At 26.7% G+C, this 19,840-nt stretch overlaps 4 protein-coding genes across 12 annotated transcripts; 3 read left to right on the forward strand and 1 right to left on the reverse strand.

The window, feature by feature from the left end:
• The first annotated feature begins 83 nt into the window (after positions 1 to 83).
• LOC122530139 (cilia- and flagella-associated protein 410) lies at positions 84 to 4,449 on the forward strand. Of its 6 annotated transcripts, none has more exons than XM_043656824.1 (10): positions 84 to 222; positions 721 to 786; positions 1,505 to 1,672; positions 1,744 to 1,906; positions 2,173 to 2,244; positions 2,429 to 2,548; positions 2,807 to 2,911; positions 3,407 to 3,712; positions 3,799 to 3,891; positions 3,967 to 4,449. In XM_043656824.1, the coding sequence occupies exons 1-10, from the start codon at positions 143 to 145 to the stop codon at positions 4,075 to 4,077; spliced, it is 1,284 nt and encodes a 427-aa protein (XP_043512759.1). In that variant the 5' UTR covers positions 84 to 142; the 3' UTR covers positions 4,078 to 4,449. The 6 variants fall into 6 exon arrangements, with proteins under 6 accessions (XP_043512759.1, XP_043512760.1, XP_043512762.1 ...); XM_043656825.1 differs by having other exon boundaries at positions 3,407 to 3,703; XM_043656827.1 differs by having other exon boundaries at positions 1,744 to 1,894.
• Positions 4,450 to 6,600: 2,151 nt separating this feature from the next.
• Positions 6,601 to 8,244, forward strand: LOC122530132 (protein OSCP1). The gene is made up of 4 exons (XM_043656815.1): positions 6,601 to 6,982; positions 7,110 to 7,429; positions 7,493 to 7,770; positions 7,826 to 8,244. The coding sequence occupies exons 1-4, from the start codon at positions 6,871 to 6,873 to the stop codon at positions 8,193 to 8,195; spliced, it is 1,080 nt and encodes a 359-aa protein (XP_043512750.1). The 5' UTR covers positions 6,601 to 6,870; the 3' UTR covers positions 8,196 to 8,244.
• Positions 8,245 to 8,509: 265 nt separating this feature from the next.
• On the reverse strand, positions 8,510 to 10,404 carry LOC122530130 (enoyl-[acyl-carrier-protein] reductase, mitochondrial). Its single transcript, XM_043656814.1, has 5 exons — positions 10,040 to 10,404; positions 9,735 to 9,971; positions 9,435 to 9,656; positions 9,146 to 9,376; positions 8,510 to 8,851 (listed from the first exon to the last, which is right to left on the reverse strand). Exons 1-5 carry the CDS (start codon positions 10,229 to 10,231, stop codon positions 8,621 to 8,623), a joined length of 1,113 nt encoding a protein of 370 aa, XP_043512749.1. The 5' UTR covers positions 10,232 to 10,404; the 3' UTR covers positions 8,510 to 8,620.
• A 352-nt stretch (positions 10,405 to 10,756) lies between these two features.
• On the forward strand, positions 10,757 to 15,456 carry LOC122530129 (solute carrier family 12 member 9). 4 transcript variants are annotated; one of them, XM_043656812.1, is made up of 10 exons: positions 10,757 to 11,017; positions 11,249 to 11,520; positions 11,618 to 11,752; positions 11,995 to 12,332; positions 12,401 to 12,614; positions 12,717 to 12,986; positions 13,064 to 13,271; positions 13,356 to 14,144; positions 14,226 to 14,654; positions 14,716 to 15,456. In XM_043656812.1, the coding sequence occupies exons 2-10, from the start codon at positions 11,253 to 11,255 to the stop codon at positions 14,912 to 14,914; spliced, it is 2,850 nt and encodes a 949-aa protein (XP_043512747.1). In that variant the 5' UTR covers positions 10,757 to 11,017; positions 11,249 to 11,252; the 3' UTR covers positions 14,915 to 15,456. The 4 variants fall into 4 exon arrangements, with proteins under 4 accessions (XP_043512747.1, XP_043512745.1, XP_043512746.1 ...); XM_043656810.1 differs by having other exon boundaries at positions 10,758 to 11,017; positions 11,240 to 11,520; XM_043656811.1 differs by lacking the exon at positions 10,757 to 11,017 and adding an exon at positions 11,139 to 11,161 and having other exon boundaries at positions 11,240 to 11,520.
• Positions 15,457 to 19,840: the final 4,384 nt, after the last annotated feature.

A 19,840-nucleotide genomic window follows, 5' to 3' on the forward strand; every position in this document is an offset into this window, starting at 1 on the left:
TGTGTCTTTGATTTACAATTAAGAAATTTGTCGTGATGATCTGAATCACATTTTTTTTTCTCTTAAATTATCATTAACATCTGTAAAATCCTTTTTTTCATATACTTTATTTCAAGTATTTTTATATGAATCAAACATCATTATGGTAAAGTTAACAGAGGAAATGGTCGTGGCTCGGACACGAATGTCCGATTTTTCTGCAGTAAAGAAACTTAACTGTTGGTAAGTATTTGTAAGAATATTACTTTTTTTAAATGAGTTATCATTTATTCTATTATTATTTAATCATTTTTTTGTGTAATTATATTAAAATGACATATTCATTGTGATTCTTATTTTTAAAAAATTTATAGTAATAGAGTTTGTAGTTTTTTTTTTATTACATTTTCATTAAGGAAACTAGATTGTTCCAATAATGAATTGGACAGTGTATCATTCCATTGTTGTAAAGGAATTGTAAAATATTTTAGATGTTGCTAATAGAATAAAAGAAAGTTTTTTTATTCATATACATATCTAATAACCTTAGTTAGTTGAAATAAATACAAATTAATAAAATTTTATCATATATACTTGTATTTAATCTATAACAATTAATAAATTATTTTGATTTGCTTTTTTATAAAATAATTTTTTAAATTCTTTTGTAAAAGTTTCGAAAAATATTTATAAATGTGTGATATTCCTGGATATTTAAATTATTATTTATTGTTAATGTAGGGGTACAGAATTGACTGATGTAAGCATTTTAAGGAAAATGAAAAATGTAGAAGTATTGTCATTAAGGTAAGATTTAAATTTATATTTATATATCTATTGTATAAAAATGTTACTTGAAAATTCTTATATAAGAACAATTTATAATAGTAGTGATCTCAGTTGTTTATAATCTTTAACATTACAGAATCTCTTAGTGCATTCCTACTGTGGACAGGTTTATTTAAACGTCAAGATCATACACAACCTACAGCTTCAGAAGTTGTTCTACCCACACATTTTGAATTCATTATAATATATTTCAATATTCTCAAAGAAAAATGCTAATATATCTTGTTTCTCATAAAAGATTAATTTTTACATTTAGATTTGAAATAAATTAATAAAATTTCTATTTATTTAATTACAAAACTTTAACTTCTGCAACTGTAATTGAAATAATTTAAATTATTTAAGCTTTCATTTAAATGAATTCAAAACATGTTGAAATAATAGCATCTAATGCTAATTTATATATCTAATATGTAAAAGTTTCAAGTACTTTATACATATTTATGTCTTTGCATATAAGATAATTACATTTTATTAACTTTTTTATTAGAATTTTATATTATAACTACTTTTATATTTCTTAATTTTATTATTAAATGCATTTTTATAATTTTCATTAAAGTTAATTGATTATGATATGGTCAAAATACAATTAATATAAACATTTCTATACACAAAAATTAACATATTTATGTTGTATTGTGTTATATTTCAAAATATTTTCACTTATTTCTAGTGTTAACCATATCAACACCCTTGCTGATTTTCAATACTGCTTAAGTCTTCAAGAATTATTTGTTAGAAATAATAATATTGAAGATTTAAATGAAGTTTGTTATCTTCAAGCTTTGCCAAATTTAAGAAATTTATGGCTTGGTGAAAATCCTTGTGCTGAAAAAGAAGGGTATTGTGCATGGCATTAAAAAACTTACTAATTGTTTGAACAGATTAGTTAAATGATAGATGTATTTCTAGTTATCGATTAGCAGTTTTAAGAGCTTTACCAAATCTACAAAAGCTTGATGATGAAATAGTATCACCTGAGGAAGTGCAAACTGCATTGACAAGAGGTCGTGTTTTAATTCATCCACTTGACATGTATGCTTCCCCGCCACAATCAGATGCAGTAAGTCCAGAGGTAAAACTATTTATACAATCATACTCACCTCGCACTATATTTGTATAAATCATTTTTCATTACTTCATCATATAACATCTTTGTTAAAGTCTTTACTTGGTTTTATTAATGAAATATGTTGTATATGTGTTATTAACTGAATTTAATATTAAATTTTAATCTATCTTTTTGTTTAATGCTCTTATAATAATTTCAAATAGAATGTTATGATATGTTAACACATTTTTAACAAAGTCTTAACATTTAAATAACATTTACATAATTAGGATATTACTACTGAGTATATTGAAGAAACTGAAGTCATTGAACATCGAAGATATAGTTCCTCAAGTGATCAGGTAATATAAAATTCAAACTGTTTTAATTGTTTTTATAATAATTTCATTTTTAATAATTTTATATAATTTTTATGTTAATTTTGTTATAAAAATTACATATTTACATTATATTATCATTATGTAATGATATATATTTGTTTATTTAATATATACAGATATTTTTTTAATAAATATTTGTTTACAGAGAAGTTTTGAAGAAACACAGCATACTCAAGAAGAGTATCATGATCCAGATCATCGAAATGCAAATTATAATGCATCACCATCTCATCATTATTCACAAAATAATCAATATACATATGAGGTAAGTCGAGTGCATGTTATTTTGCATGTAGAAAGATTTACATTAATATATGTAATGAAAATCTGAAAGAAGTTCATTATTCTATGTATCAAAGGTTTCGATGGATTGCTTTCATTGTAATACTAAACTTAGAAATACTTAATTAAATAATTAGCTTTCTATCTTAGTAACATTGCTGAGCGAAATGTCTAAGTTAATATTTAATAAATAAGCATGATTTTATTATTGCTCTTTTTGTCTGCAATCGTATACTGACAGCAACAGAATGGACAGTCAAAGAATCAAAGCAAAGATGACACTATACGTACAGAGTCGCGCAACGTCAGTGAAAACGTGGCCACTAACACTATTGAAATGATCAAGGTACATTTTATAGATTGCACAATGCGTGTGCAAAATAGTAATTTACTTCTAGTGCTACCTTGATAGTTCTACTGTTCATTAATTAAAAATATATTACTTGCAATTTAATGAATGATATTAATAAATTAATTTTTCAGTAAAAAATAGAAGTGATACAATATATTGCAATTTTATCTTTTTTAATGTAATTGTAATTGTTTTAACGTTGAAAATGATCTCAGAAAAAAAAGATTTGTGATTTAAAAAAATTTTAAATAAAAATTTTATATTTTATGATAAGATTTAAACATTTTTGTACAATAAATGTAACTTACAAAAATAGTAGATAAATAATTATAATGAGTGATTATATATTGAAACATAAACCATCCAATTTTCAATTGTGTTATTTGTAAATTAACTTTACAATATTTTTTATATCTTTGGAAAATTAAATATAAATAAGATTCGACTTTTTACACTATAATTACCTTTTTGTATTGTAATTATTTTTAGGAATATGATGATCGACCAGCAATTTCCAGACATAATGGAGATTACGATGACAGAAGATCTTATGCGGAATATAGTAATAATGATACGTCGCAACGAACATACGCACAAACATCTCCAAGAACACAATACTCCACAAATGAAATTATAGATGAAAGACGAACAGAAAGAAATAATTATGATTATGACAATAGACTGAAATCTGAATACAAAGAACATCATGATCCTAGAATAAAATCAGATTATGAAGAGCAACATCAACCATCATCTCAACATAGACGAATGCCGGTTCATCATAATATAGAGAGAGTTAGAATTATATTATTGTCAATGTTATTTTGAGGTATATAAAATAGCGAAAATAATGAATAAAACGGAATTTTTCAATATTACAGGAAGATTCGAACCAAGTACCTGGATGGGTCAGACATTCAGAGAAAGAAAAGTGTAGATCACAATTCCATTATCACAGAAGACCTGTTACAAGAGTATGTTTCATATTTTATTTAATTTTATACAAATCAAACATGGGACAAAAATAACATAAAACTTTGTAATTTTAGAACTCCAACATTTTATCAGCTGTATTATGTCTAGTTAAAGAACTTGACTATCCGAGCCTGGAAGTTGTGGAAATGGCCGTTAGAAATCGAATGGATGAATTAGAAGAATGATGTTTCTGACGCCGTCCTCAAAATACTCAGGGGACGGTTTTCTCTCATATGGGTAGTGTTTCTTCAATTTCAAGTCCTGAATTTTCGGATTCTCTTGATAGTATGGTACCTTGTCAGTGTATTGATAACGATGCAAACTGTAATCTTGATCAACATATATATGATCGACATTCGATCGATGACAACGCCGATAAACGTCAAATTCGTCGCAATGGTCACACAGAAATTTGTTCGATGCGAAGCCCTAAAAATGCATCTGTTCATCCGAATTCAAAATATTTTGGAAATAATCAGAATGCATATAAGCTTAGGGACTCTGTACCAGATAATCTAATGTCGGTAGTTGGTAACTGCGAAGAAAAAAAAGCAAATGATGTTAGAAGAGTGGCAAGTAGTGACAGCATTCCCCGCAGTAGTTTTAATGGTTTAACTCTAAGTCCAGGATGCAGGGTTTTGAGTCAGGATTGTGTAAGAAGGTCAAAAAGTCCCGATGTTAGAAACACAATTGTTCCACTTCGCTATATTCAGTCAGCAAAAGGTACTTGGACATATAATTTGTAAGTTAAATTGTGAATAATAGTAATATTTTCTCGAAATAATAAAATTTCATTTAGAAATGTATTTCGAGAAATTCCTAAACACTATTAAAATAATCATCGCGTGACTAAAACGAAATGGCATAATTTTGTCCAGTTTATGAAAAAGACATATATAAATATGAAAATATAAAATTAGAAACAATTGTGATATTTCTCCAAGGAGTAAAGAAAAAATTTTAATTAATTCCAATATAATATACAATATACAGTGGATATAGAAAATATTTGTATCGATTTTAAATAAAACTTTAAACAATTGAGATTTATTAACTAATTCTTGTAAAATAATGAGGTACCTATTTTTAGAGATCTATAGATCAGATACCATACAAAAAATGCAACGCGAAAGATATTGTTATAGAAGAATTTATAATATAAACATCGTATAATCATTTTCTAACAATGTTTAACTGTACTGATGTATTTGGAAAAGTTACTAACATCACAAATTTTATATTATTAGTTAATAAATTTCAATTATATGAAGTTTTATTTAAAATTGTTCAGTGTACAAATACCCACTGTATGAATGTACTTAAGATAACATGTTTATGTACTTTAAGTAAATAATGCAAAAATTAAAAATGAATGAATTTTACATTGTTTAAAATAAATTTAATATTTTATAGTGTTGATAAGTTGCCGAATACAATGTTTTTATTGTTACATTAATTTGGCATAATATTGTTTATGACTCATAAATATAAATGTTATATGAATTGTATTTTACATAGTTTTTTATAGGAGTTTGTTTGAAATATTATAGAATTGCTACATATTTTGAAAGAATTTCTATAGATTGCAATGTGATATAATTTACTTCAATCATAATTTGTATATAAAGCATATAATCAAAGATAAATTTAAAATCTTAGATAATTTTAATTTTATTTACATTTAATATGTGCAAAAGTCGAATCTTTCAAATATGTAATAATTTATAAAATGAAATGTAACATAATTGCATATACGATTGTACTTACAAATTTTTAAACATTAACTATAGCAATTTTTTAAGTGCTATTGAATACCATAGAAGACTATATTTGTTTTTTTAAACAAATGTTTTTATAAATATTCATATTTATTTAAAAACGTTCAAATTCATGTAAAAACTTCATGTACTGATATAATTTCTTTTGTTTCCATTAATGAATTTGTGTGCATTAGCAAATTATAAATGCAATAAATATTTTATTAATATTTATTAAATTGTAAGCAAAATTGTACTTAAAGTGATAATGAGAAAACAAAATACATGAAGTATAAGTTTGTGCAACAGCACATACTGTAGATTATTATTAGACTGATAAATGTGTATGGCATATTTTTTGGAATGAAATCTTCATGTTACAAATGGCTAAATGATGTAAAAACTAAAATAAGAGAACTACTGAGTTCTTTCTACAATATAAACCGTTCCACGTAACTAAACCAATTTTGAACTTAGATTTAAGATATTTTATAAAATATACGGAACACAACATCTTCTGTTATATAACCGTCCAATTACGTTATTTTATAAATAATTAATATTATTGTTACTTATTAGTAATGTTACAAAAATGGTTATCATAATTAATTGCCTAATATCTGTTCAACATAAAATGCAGATGTTAAATGTTTTTTCTTTTTTAACTTAAAATATGTTTTGAGATGAATTATATATAATAAAATCAAAAGTTGTAATACATGTCTTTCATTTTAAATATATGTAATTAAAAAATACTACTATCAAAATGTTCTAAATTTAATATTGTTACATACTTGATCATTCATTATTCGATAAATATTACATTTCTTAAAAACTAGTTATTTATTATAATATAAATTTTTTTAATTAATTTACGTAGTTATAATTTAATTGTAATAATATATTAATATATTTTATAAAATAAAAACGAAGGTAACTACATATGTATTGATTTTTTACAATCATTTCTTCATTTAGTTGCTAAAAGAATTGAAATATATACAATTTGCAGCAAAATGCCATTTTACTTGTTTTAAAAGAATGATTGTTCATAACTACGAAATATAAAATAGCGCGCAGTCTCATTTAAATACATTATGTCGAATAATTTTATGTATGCTTCTGTCGCTAAGACAACGCTATTCGTAAACTAACTCATACGTGTACTGAAATCATAAAGGTACTTTGTAATTGAAAGTCAAGTGAAAATAAGGGAACAAAATGTCATTATATGCAACACCAATACTTTATTTAAACATGGGCGGTGAAATGTTATATGTTTTGCAACAGAGATTAAAGGCACAAAGAATAAGTGCTGATAAAACTGTACAAGGCTAGTTTAACATTATACAAAAAGATATTCATTGTACTATTAATTTATATTGGATATTTGTGTATTTCTTTTTTTGTATATCTTTTTTGTATATCTATAATTTTAAAATATTTCTTTTCATTTACAGTGTTAGATGATGTAACTGCTGCTTTACTTAATCCTAAGATACTCTCTTCTGTATTTGAAGAGAAACCTCTCACTAAAATATCTCTTTTACGGTCTACTTTAGAATGTGTTGTATTATCATCGATAATGAAACTTGATAAAAGTAGTATGAATAAACTGTTTGATTTAATGATTATGATGGTCAAATATCAGTTAATTGCAGCTACAGGTCCTGTAGAAGTTGTATTGTTAACATTGAATCATACAGATGCAATGCGCGATATGGTTACAAATCCAAATGCTCAACAATGTGTTGGATTGGTGCATCAAATGGTAATCGATGTAAGTATTTTGCTTATTGATTAAAGTATTCATTTATATTGAAATTTATTGATTATTTTACAGTTTTATGGCACATTAACGTTTGAAGAAGTTTGGAATGCCAGAAACGATTGTTTGAAAGAATTGGAGTATTATTGCGTAAAGGTATCTATTCTTCTCAGACTTGGATTACAAAATGATGATGGTAGTTTTAATTTAACGTATTATAAGTACAATGAAAAATATGAAGAAAACAAAACTCGCCTTTCTGATACAAAATTATGCGACATAGATGTGAAAACCTACTGTGGTGGTTCTTTTAATCTTTTTGGTGAACGAGAAACAATACTGGGCAAAAATATGTAAGTATTAAACATAAGATTACCAAACTCTTTGTATAAGAAGCATATTATACAGGTATTCAATGTCATACGACATGTCAAAACAAACTTCTGAACAAGAAAGTCATAATTACATTAAAGATTGTGGTATAAAAGCAGAGCTTGGTATGTTAGCTGTTCAGTTGGGAACTGAAGAAACTTCGTACAAACGACCTTTTACTTTGAATTTGTTTTCAAATGAAGATAATAATAATGCAAATGATGAAGAAGACGATTCTAATTTTAAAGAAGATAATGAAAATGATACAGTAGTTAATTCTGAAAAAACAAAATTTAATGAAGATTATAAAATGAAACTTGATGTCGTACGCGCAGATCTTTTTGATGATCATGAAACTATAAAACATAACATGAATTTATTAGAACTTTTAGATAAAACAGAATAATTTTATTTAATTTTTACTTTTTCAATTATGTTGTGATAATTAATATAATAAGTAAAAATTTTCTTTAATTTTTTATTTACATTTATATATAAATATTTTATAGTGTTCTTTCATGTAGAACAATAGTATTCTGTTTTGTAATGTATATATTTTGTTTTTATATAGAAAATAATTGTAACCTTATTTTAAATTATTGTATATTATATATTTAATAATGAATTGTAGTTAGCGTTATTTTACATTAAAATTTTATTTAAAAATGCACTACAAAATATGTACTATACTAAATATTATGAAATAATATATTTCTTGTATTGCAATAAATATAATTATTTCTAATCCATATAAAAAATACTAGATGTTGAAGAAATGCGTTGAGAAATAGTATGCTCAAAACTAAATTATAATTTAAGAAAAAGTTTATTTTATGATTTGGTCATATCCAAAATGTATTTCACTCCTATTCGACCATCTGTATGAATTGCATTAATAACAGCTTCCTGATATTGACAAAATGGAACTAACTTATGTGGTGGAGCTTTTAATTTCTTATTCTTGAATAATATTCCTAATTCAATAAACATATTTTCACGCTCTTCGGAATTCATATTTGCTTTTGTCCATGCTGTCATCCAAAATCCTTTTAATGTTATATCCTGTCAAATGTTTGAGATTGTTAGCAAACGTTATTGATTTGATTATAACTAAACTGCAGATTTGTATGCGTTTATGTAAAAATGGACACGTAAATTATATGGAAAAATATAAAATATTTAAAATACAATAATTAAACAATAATTAAACAATATTTAATAAGTAAAATAAGTTTCTGCATAGATTCTATTGTTTAAATTATCTTTGCAAAAATACAAAATTACATAAATATCCGCAATCTAATTATAACTTGATTTGTATATTATTCATCACATTATAAATTTTAATTGAAATACCTTAAAAATAAATGCAGAAGTTGGAACTGTTAAAGGTTCTCTGGACATACCACCATAAGTTACCATAATACCTCCATGTGCTAAATGTCTTAAAATCTCCAATGCATTTTGTCCACATATACAATTAAGAGCTAATTTTGGTGAAGGTAACTTTTTACTTTTAAAAATCTGAGTTTTCTTTATTTCACTTTCGGTAAGAATTTCATCTGCACCCAAACTTATCAAGTGATTCTATAAATATTTCATTATTGGATTGGAATAGAAATTTAAATTTTAATTGTTTTTATACCTTTAATGCCTCTATATTTGGCCTGTCTCTTACAACGCTAACAGATTTGTAATTCCACATTTTACATAATTGTATAACCATTTGTCCAACAGCTGAATTTCCTCCATTTTGGATGACAGTATCACCAGGTTTTAGTTCTACAAAATCTTTAAGCATTCTGTATGCAGTACATGGATTTACATTTAACATACTAGCTTCTACAGCATCAACTTCTTTTGGAACCTAAGATTTTAACGTGGATTAATGTTTAAACCATTGTGATAAATACATACAAATCTTATTTGGGAACATATTACATACCTTCATAAGCTCTTCTGCGGTATAATTTGCATGTGTTCTCCATGTTCCTAAATGTATACCATTTGGTATAACTCTGTCACCAACATTTAGATGTTTCACGTTAGATCCAACAGCTATTACTTCACCTACTCCTTCATTTCCTGGAATAGCTGGTAAAGGTGGTTTGCTTGGATATTTACCTTGTATTGTATTTATGTCTGCTGGATTAACAGGTGCTAACAACCATTTGACAGAGACCTTTATAAAAAAAATTAATAACTTTCTATTAGAATGTTTTAAAAAAAATGTTATTTTAATTGAATTACCTGATTGTTTTCTGGTTGATCAATAGATTGTGTTGTAACGTGTAGAACATCTACAGGATCTCCATATTCTTTATAAAGTAAAGATTTTACAAAATCTGTTTTAACAGTAGCGCTCATTTGACGAACTGATGTAAAATTTGTGACAATTGATCGTGATAACGGTAAAACCAAGTTTCTTACGCATATAACCATTTTAGTATTCTATATGATAAATATTCAAATGTTTATTAAAAAAATAATTCTTTCGGATAATGTCGACAATGACTAAGAAATCATAATCAGTTAACTAATGATCATGCAATAGAATACTATAATCATATGTTTACCTATCTAAGCTAAGACAAGATTTTAATTCATATGGTCTTATATATTAAGAATTTTTATTCTTAATCAATAATATTATTATTATGTATTAAAGCAAATTTAATTAATTTAATTATTAATTAAATGATTTTTTATTATTATTTACATGTATGTTAATTAAGAATTTTTGTTTTTTATTTCATTTCAGTATTTTACAAATGATATTTAGATAGAAAACAGTTATATAAAAATGTTATTTTCATGTTACATTCAAATTAACATTTATTTCATATATTTTTGTTAAATATTCTTTTATTACAAAATCATATTACATGTATGGTTTTAATATCAGTAATACCAAGCGTAAATTGAGAACTTCCATGAACAAAGAGATAGGGAATTTTTATAATATTAAAAAAGAGAAAGAGAAAGAAAAAGAGAAATAAAAGATACGATAATTTTTCTAAACTTACGAAGTGACTAGTAGCTGTAATAAATGCAGCGAACAGTCATAATTAACAGTTTCACATGAGTTTGATAATCTCAAATCATTGTACATACATTGTGTAATCAGCTACGATTTGACATTTTACCATAAGTTTCTCGCTGTCAATGTTTTATACACTGTTATGTACATACAATACAAAAGATCAAGTGTGTTGATATATTTTTAAGGTAAATCATTAATAAAAGATTTGATGTTCAATTTTATAACAATAGCTTCGTAGATAAGTCAGAAGATTTATTGTTCTAAATTTTAATGAAATAAATAAACAATCAATTTTTATACTTTTACTATTGATCAATTTGTAATAAAGTGTGAGTGTAATCATTAAAATGTTGTAAAGATTGGTACTACCATATGTATCTTTTTATAAATTATTGATTGTGATTTAGAAAATTAGGAAAAATGATGGCTTCAGAGGTAGGTTCAACGAACAATGAACCTGTACATGTCAAGATCAGTAGTGAAAAAGCTCCTTTAATCCATGGAAGAAGTGTTCTATACAGATTAAGTAATTTCTTTAAATTTGGACGAGTACAACATGCAGAAGGAGATGGATATGTAGAATTTGGTAGTTTGAATGTAGATAGCAGTCGTACTTTGGGAACATTTGCTGGTGTATTTAGTCCTGTAACATTATCCATGTTCAGTGCCTTAATTTTCATACGAATGGGTATGAATTTTATAGAAGTAATACAAAATACTTAATTAATTTTGTTTCTATAATTATATACGAATATAATATCATAAAAATAAACTTTGCATTATAGGATACATTGTGGGCAATGCTGGATTATTTGTCACTTTGATACAATTTGTAATTGCATATGGGATTTTACTATTTACTGTAGCATCTGTGTGTGCAATTTCAACTAATGGAGCAGTTGAAGGAGGTGGTGCATATTGTATCCTTGTTTGAATTTCATTATTTTCAGTAGTCTTTATTATTTTCAATAGTTACAAATAAAAATAAAATTCATCTGTTAGATAGAGATAAAATATGAGTTACATCTTGTGCTTCTAATATGTAGAATTTCTAATATATGTATATATACTTTCTTTTGAAGCAAGTTTTTAATAGAAATTCCAATATTGTAGAATTTTAAATACATTTTATATAAATTTTTTCTTATTAATTATTATATAGTTATGATTAGTCGTACACTTGGACCAGAATTTGGTGGTTCTATTGGTACATTATTTTTTATGGCTAATATTGTGTCAAGTGCTCTTTGTATTTCTGGATGTGCAGAAGGTTTGATAGAAAGTTTCGGACCATCTGGTTATTTGTCTGGTAAAAGTGCACTGATACCAGATGGTGGGTGGTGGAGATTTTTATACTGTTCTATATTAAACACTGCCAATTTAGTGGTGTGTCTAATCGGAGCTGCTATGTTTGCAAAAACTAGTGTTGCAATCTTGGCTGTTGTATGTATCTGTTTAATAAGTGTTTTTATAAGTTTTTTGGCCAAAGGATATATGGAGGTAATATCATAGAGAACATGAAAGTTATCAAATGTTATAGCAAATACACGATTCATCTTTTATTACAGATACCAATTCCAGATGCAAATACACTGGTTCAAAATGCAACAGAACATGTTAATGGCACTTACACAGGATTATTGTCATCTACTCTTGCGGGTAATCTTTATCCAAACTATAGTGCAGATTATTCAAGTAAAGGAGCAATGACTGATTTTGCAAGTGTTTTCGGTGTATTATTTAGTGGTGTTACTGGTATAATGGCTGGAGCTAATATGAGCGGTACTTATAAAAATAAAATTACCAAAATATATTAATTATTATAAAGAATAATTTTGATTCTTATTCACATTTTAAATTCTAATATGATAATTATTTTTATAGGTGAATTGAAAAATCCAGGAAGGAACATTCCACGTGGAACTCTGTCAGCAGTATTATTTACATTTATATGTTATATTCTTTTATCTATTCTTACAGCTGCTAGTACAAGTCGATTTTTATTGCAAAATGATTTTATGTATATGATGCCAATTAATATTTGGCCACCATTTGTGGCAGTTGGTATATTAACAGCAACATTTAGTGCAGGTTTAAGTAATTTAATAGGGTCAAGTAGAGTTTTAGAAGCTTTAGCGAAAGATAACGTGTTTGGTAAGTGATCAAGATATAAAGTTTTTATAAATTTTACTTGTATTTATTTATTTTGTTTTGCGTTTTAATATTTATAGGTTCCGGTTTAAACTTTATTATACAAGGGACATGGAAAGGAAATCCAATTGCTGCAGTTTTAACTTCATGGACTTTGGTTCAAATAATTTTATTAATAGGTTCCTTGAATATCATTGCACAGCTTAATTCAGTATTGTTCTTGCTAAGTTATTTGGCTACTAATTTAGCCTGTCTCGGACTTGAACTTGCAAGTGCTCCAAACTTTAGGTATCTTTTATTTCAGATTTATATAATCTTTAATTTTTAATTTTTAGGAAAATAAAGTAATCAAATGTCCGTATATTTTTTCAGACCAACATTTAATTATTTTACATGGCATACAGCTACAATTGGTCTTCTTGGTACATTGATAATGATGTTCGTTATAAATGGTATTTATGCTTCTAGTAGTATAATACTTTGCTTAATTTTAATCATTGTGTTGCATTTATTTTCGCCGAGTAAAAACGCCCCTTGGGGAAGCATATCTCAAGCACTTATATTTCATCAAGTCCGGAAGTACTTATTAATGTTAGATTCACGTAAAGATCATGTAAAATTTTGGCGACCACAAATGCTCTTAATGGTAGCGTCTCCACGATCAGCGTGCCCACTTATAGATTTTGTAAATGATCTAAAAAAGGGAGGATTATATGTAATAGGACACGTAAAAGTTGGAGAATTTTTAGGCCAGAATATTGATCCCACTATAGAAGAGTATCCACATTGGTTAAGTTTAGTTGACCATATGAAAGTAAAGGCATTTGTCGAGTTAACAGTTACAAAAACTGTACGTGAAGGACTACACCACTTAATTAGGATATCAGGAATGGGAGCTATGAAACCAAATACAATTGTTCTTGGTTTTTATGACGAAGAAACGCCGATAGATTTTTTCAAGAATTCACAATATGCAACTGACATATTTGAAAACATTTCAACCTTACCAAATAGTACTGTATTTCCTTTAAGGCATACAAATGCAGAGAAGAATCTGGACTCAATACAATATGTAGGAATGTGTTCAGACGTGTTAAAAATGAAAAAAAATTTATGTTTATGTCGAAATTTCCATACGTTAAATAAATTACAAATAGCTAAGTATGTATACGAGATCAATTTTTCTTTAGAATATATAATTAATTTGTATCGTTTTATAATTTTTCATGTTTTGCTTTTTAGAAATTCGGCTTTAAAATATATAGATGTATGGCCCGTGAATTTTTTCCAACCAACAGATCAAGATCCGTTTGATACAACATCGTTGTTTATGTTGCAACTTGCGTGTATTATTAATATGGTACCTGTATGGAAAAATCTGCATCTTAGGGTATTTCATTGTGAAGTTTCAGAAAGTAATGCAAGTTTGAGTATCTCAGATTCACAAAATTCAATTAGCGAATTTCCACGAGTTTCTAACGAACTTCGTATAAGAAAATTATTAAATATGCTAAGAATATCTGCATCTATTAAAAAGATTCCTAATTGGGGAACACAAATAAGTGGAATAAAAGGACACTCTCTTATTGATTCGGCAGTGGAAAATCAATATGAATCAAGCACCGAAAGTACTAATGTCTTGAGCAATGTTTCACGTGCTTATATTTTGAGGTACGTATCGTATATATGAATATTTTATTTTCGTTTTTAAAATGTTCATTTTAATTTACAGTGTAAATCAATTAATCAAACAACATTCTTTACAAACTGCTACAATATTTATGTATTTACCTGCACCTCCAGTATCGAATACATGGGACGAGAATACTATATATCGTCAATATCTTCAGCTGTTAACAGAATTAACAGCAGATTTACCACCTACAGTATTAGTGCACGGTGTTAGTGCTGTTACATCAACAACGCTATAGTAATATGTAAATACAGTAATGGAAATTCTTATTGTATAATTTTTCTATAGGAGAAAGTATTATTTAATGAATAATTTATGTGACTTTAAATTATAATTTTTATATATATTACGTTCTTGGAGAAATGATTATTAGTATTCGAGAAACGTTTGCTATTTAAATAGCAAATATATTTTATAATTTATGTAATGTTTTGTAATTTATTACGACTAATTCAGCAATAATAATGCTTTTTTATTACAATAAGAAAATCTCGTAACGAATATATGTTATTACTGTGATAACGAATTTACTCTATAAGAGAGTTTCCAAATATAGATATTTTTTAAACATTGTAATACTTCTTTATATACTAATAAATCTGTAAGCTTATATCTTATTATATTCATATATAAAATAACTATTTCTATACCAATTTTTGTACTGCACTTAATGTCAAAATAAATTCAGTAGCAGGATAAAAAAAACTGTAAAATTAAAATAAAAAAATCCTTACTTTCATGTACGCTTTACAAACTAAATAAAGATTTAAATTAAATAAATAGAATTGGTTTTGACAAACATCCTTTATTGTAATTTTTAAAAACTTGTAGAAAGATCTTTATGTTATTTTAATCCAATATTGACATTAAAAATTTAAAAAAAATTTGAAATACTAGGAGCATAGTCGGCTCTAGGGCTTTGGCATGCTATCTACTTAATCTTTATATTTTCTTGATATAAAATTCTAAAGTTCAGCCAGAAATACCTCCTAGTTTCTGAGATGTTCAATCCTAAAAGTTTTTAAAATTTATGAAAAGTAGCGCTAGCGCCGCGTAGTGCCGCGGTGAAATGGTGGAACTAAAATCTATCTCTATTCTTGTTGCACAGAAGTGCGATCCTTGTCTCCAAATGGTGCTGCCATCTAAGTTTTTTAATTTTTGATTGAAACTAAAAGAGCAAATTGGAAAAATCCGATAGATGGCAGCACGTTGCTTTACCGTGTAGCGACCTCTACTTCGAAGAATTTAGATCAACGACATCTATGTTCCGTCGAGATGTGTATTTAATATAAACAATAGAATATTTAAAAATAGCTATTAATTTCATTATCACCAAGTGTCTACTGACACTTATATACATTGTAGTCATAGTAGAAATTCTTCATTCGTTATTTCGTCATTTAACTTCCATTATGTAATCTTCATTAAATTATTAGTAATTGTATATTTTGTGATATTGATAATATTTTTATACATAACAACTAAAATTAATTACAGAGTTATTATTTATTTATAGTATTGTGATATAAATATAAATTATCATAATCACTATAACCGTGTAACGACCTCCAAAATTACATCTCCAAAATTAACATCAATGCCATCTACAAAAATGTTCTGTCGAAAAGTACGATTCCTGTAAATCGACATCGCAAATTGTAAATTGACATTTTATTTTTATTATCACTATGGAGATGTTATTACTATGTTTATTTGTTGATAGAGATGTATATATAGACTCCATTTTAGAATTAGTTATTCATTCCTTAATTAACATTTGTAGAAAACAGTTATCTATTTTTGCTATAAACTTCATTGTTATATAATTTATTATAATTTATTAAAAGTTACTAAAGTCACGAAGTTCTTATTTATTTGTAGTATTACAATATTATCATTATAATCACTAAAACCGACAAGTTAGTTCTACATTCCTCCGATAGATGACAGCACTTGGCTTGTTCATAGACAAAGAGAGCAAGACTGTGCGACGAAGACAGTCTTATGTAATGCGTAGACAAGGAGAATAATAGTGTGTGACGAAGACAGACATATGTGAGACGATAGACAAGGAGAGCAATAGTGTATGACGAAGGCAGACTTATATGATGCGAGAGTGACAAGAAGCGTACTAGTGTACGACAAGGACAGCGATAGAATTTAGTTCCACTATTTTTCCGCTACGCGACGCTAGCATTTCAGTGTTCATAAATGAGTTAAATTTTCATTTACGAGAAAAAGCAATTAACAGGAGTAATTTATAAATTTTGCAGTTGTATCTTCATTTTTAGATTCTAAATTTTCTTCTTATTACCATCTGATCTATAAAATATATAAATAAAGGTTTGAAATTTCCACTCAATACGTCAAAACTCTCGTTCAAATAATGTTTGATTTTTCATAGCTAGTGATAGCAAGAATTAACAATCTTTAATACATTTTTTCCATTTTCCATTTTGACAATTAATAATTTAAGAATACTCATGGTAAATAAAGATTCGTAAGAGATTTATTATAAATTTCTGTTTATATCAATTTACTGCAATATTAATTATAATTTATGTATTGTTTACATGGTGAAACTAAATCCACAGTTATTTTTTTCTATTAGTTTTTGAGTTATAATTGTTTAAAAGTATTAACATATTAAATACTTTATTAATATTTTTAACATTTTGTAAAATCGTTCAAAATTGTCATTGTAAGCTACTGTGACTTATAACTTATTATTCTAGATGAGGTATAATTATAATAAATTCTTAGAATGCTGTGATAATTTATTATAATATTGTTGATGAAAAATTATTGAATATTTTGTACATCCAGATATATAAAAATTAATAAGATAGATAATCATACAGGAAAGAACAAGAGATTATCATTTGAAATAAAGTTTTTGAATAACGACGTTGGCAATCTTTTTACATGAATGTGTAGGATGAAACAAACAACTGTTCCTACTTTTGCTCGTCCAATTTTTCCAGGCCAGTTATTCTCTATGTTAAAAATCTTTATTCCTTCCTGTAAAAATGAAATTATTTTATTTGTAGCAATTATTCGCACTGTACTTTTTTTTAATATCCAAAGTAACTTTACTAGTCTTCTTCTTATCAAAAATCATTTCAATTTCTGGATGTATTTCGTGTACCGAAATTTGAAAATTTTAATGACTTGACGACTTGCGATTCTTGATCTTGTATTTTAACATTCTTGGTATTGTAGTTTTTAATAAAAAATATCACCAGCTAATGAAGCATCTGAAAAAAATCAAAGTTACCTTTTTTTGAGTTATCTCAAAGAATATAATTGCTAAATATTATTATATAAATGTATAAAGTTATATAATGTTCTATGTGTTGTAATGAATATTTTAAGATACATACATGCATAAGTATGGTAAACATCTAATATATATATAATAATCGTTTTACCATCAAAAGATAAATTTGTACGAAATTATGTATATGTTGGTTTCATCTTCATCCGAGGAAATTTCAAATTTTTCTTTGTTCTGTGCCAATGGATAATTTAAATGTTTGAAAGCCTACGTAAAAATGGCTTACAGATATGATAATTTAATCTCTATGCAAAATAAGTTACCGAGAAATCATTAGTTTGACCTTTGATATAATACATTATATACTATATTAACAAAATTTTCCATTTTACACGTTTCTTTATACAATTTCCCAAATAATTTCAGAAAAATCTTCAATTTTTCACAGTTATTTCGAAATAATGGTTTCCAGAAATCCCGAAATAATGTTGCAAACGTGCAAGTAACATCTGGCGATAAGTAACATCTGAACTTTTCGATCAATCGGAAGCAAGTGTACACAATTGCAAAAGGTGGTACTTTCATATTACAGAAAATCACTTTTGTTTCTGTTACTTGCTACGCAAAATTAAGGAAATATTTCCTAACAGATGTTGTTTTCTAATTTTTTTAGAATTATTTCCCAATAGAATCTTGGAACTTATGTGCCTGATGCAAGATTAAGAAACAAAATATTTATCTGTACGTACGAAGGCGAGATAGAAATCCTTGAAGCTCGGAAATTCGAAGTTCAAAACAATATAAACACAACGCTTGCGTGTGTGTGTAAGGTACCTGTTCGTTCAGGATCGCCCCTTCCCCTACTACTTTCTCAATTGCCAGACGAGCTGTGTCGCGGGGAGTCATTCGGCTGTCGAATTCCATAACAATAACACGTATTACGTTGTATCAGATACAGAAGTTTTTCTAACCTATCGGTGGCGTCTTTTCGATGGCGTCGCTTCTTCGACACTCTTTTACTTCCATTTATATCTAATTGGTAGTAAAAGAGCATTACGACAACGAAATCGTGCAGTGATTTGAAACTTTTCGCGCCAGTTTTTCTTCAATCGTCGATTTCACTCGTACGTTTACTGGTAGCGTGTCTTATACTTTTTTCATAAAATTTGAAATTGATTATCGTTTCCTTCTTACACATTTGCCTTCATTTGACACTTTTGGTTTCTTTTTGTGCAGGTTTTTACTCTTTGATTGTAAAGATAGCATAGAACGCATGAACGCCACGGCTATAAGTCGACCTGATGATGTTTCACGAAAATTTGGTAACATCATATTTATTTTTAGTAACGTGGTATAAAATTCACATATATTTGAAATACAATTCACGATAATTTCGTAATTATTTGGAATGCAAAGATGAAAATAGGAAAGATTAAATCAATTAATATTTTATTTCGAATATAGAGGTCGTAGCAGTAGTAATTATAAATATATGTATATACTTGTATTAGATTGGCGGTTTTCGTACTTGACTATATTATATGTACTTTACTGTGTACTTTATTATGTTTGCTTCTTTTAAACACTGACGTACAATTAAACGATTCAAAGCAAAATTTCACACGCGTCTTTTGTGGTATTGTTTGTTATCAAATTCTGATTTGTGCAAACATTTTCGAATATTTATAACACACCTCGTGATATATTACTGATGTGCATACATCCTATTCTAATAACAAACATTCAGAATATAGTTTTTGCAACTGGTTGTTTTTCATTATTGAGAAATATTTTATAATTTACAACTACTATTAATTTAATACACATTTAAGTTTCTTTATAATCATTTTCTAGAAAAGTAGTAATATTTTCTAAATGAACGTATCT

The sequence above is a fragment of the Frieseomelitta varia genome, unplaced genomic scaffold (genome assembly GCF_011392965.1).
Source record: "Frieseomelitta varia isolate USP_RPSP 00005682 unplaced genomic scaffold, Fvar_1.2 scaffold_330, whole genome shotgun sequence".
Classification (NCBI taxonomy): Eukaryota; Metazoa; Arthropoda; class Insecta; order Hymenoptera; family Apidae; genus Frieseomelitta; species Frieseomelitta varia.

What these genes read in the sequence shown, in the direction of transcription:
- LOC122530129 (XM_043656812.1), top strand. Translation starts at nt 11,253, where the DNA reads ATGATGGCTTCAGAGGTAGGTTCAACGAACAATGAACCTGTACATGTC. An exon ending in CTTAATTTTCATACGAATGG is followed by an intron (nt 11,521 to 11,617) that starts GTATGAATTTTA and finishes TTTGCATTATAG; the next exon opens with GATACATTGTGGGCAATGCT. An exon ending in GCAAGTGCTCCAAACTTTAG is followed by an intron (nt 13,272 to 13,355) that starts GTATCTTTTATT and finishes ATATTTTTTCAG; the next exon opens with ACCAACATTTAATTATTTTA.
- LOC122530139 (XM_043656824.1), top strand. Translation starts at nt 143, where the DNA reads ATGGTAAAGTTAACAGAGGAAATGGTCGTGGCTCGGACACGAATGTCC. An exon ending in CCTTGTGCTGAAAAAGAAGG is followed by an intron (nt 1,673 to 1,743) that starts GTATTGTGCATG and finishes ATGTATTTCTAG; the next exon opens with TTATCGATTAGCAGTTTTAA. An exon ending in ACAGAAGACCTGTTACAAGA is followed by an intron (nt 3,892 to 3,966) that starts GTATGTTTCATA and finishes TTGTAATTTTAG; the next exon opens with AACTCCAACATTTTATCAGC.
- LOC122530130 (XM_043656814.1), bottom strand. Translation starts at nt 10,231, where the DNA reads ATGGTTATATGCGTAAGAAACTTGGTTTTACCGTTATCACGATCAATT. An exon ending in CCGCAGAAGAGCTTATGAAG is followed by an intron (nt 9,657 to 9,734) that starts GTATGTAATATG and finishes TTAAAATCTTAG; the next exon opens with GTTCCAAAAGAAGTTGATGC. An exon ending in CAAATATAGAGGCATTAAAG is followed by an intron (nt 9,377 to 9,434) that starts GTATAAAAACAA and finishes AAATATTTATAG; the next exon opens with AATCACTTGATAAGTTTGGG.
- LOC122530132 (XM_043656815.1), top strand. Translation starts at nt 6,871, where the DNA reads ATGTCATTATATGCAACACCAATACTTTATTTAAACATGGGCGGTGAA. An exon ending in TGCTGATAAAACTGTACAAG is followed by an intron (nt 6,983 to 7,109) that starts GCTAGTTTAACA and finishes TTTCATTTACAG; the next exon opens with TGTTAGATGATGTAACTGCT. An exon ending in ACAATACTGGGCAAAAATAT is followed by an intron (nt 7,771 to 7,825) that starts GTAAGTATTAAA and finishes CATATTATACAG; the next exon opens with GTATTCAATGTCATACGACA.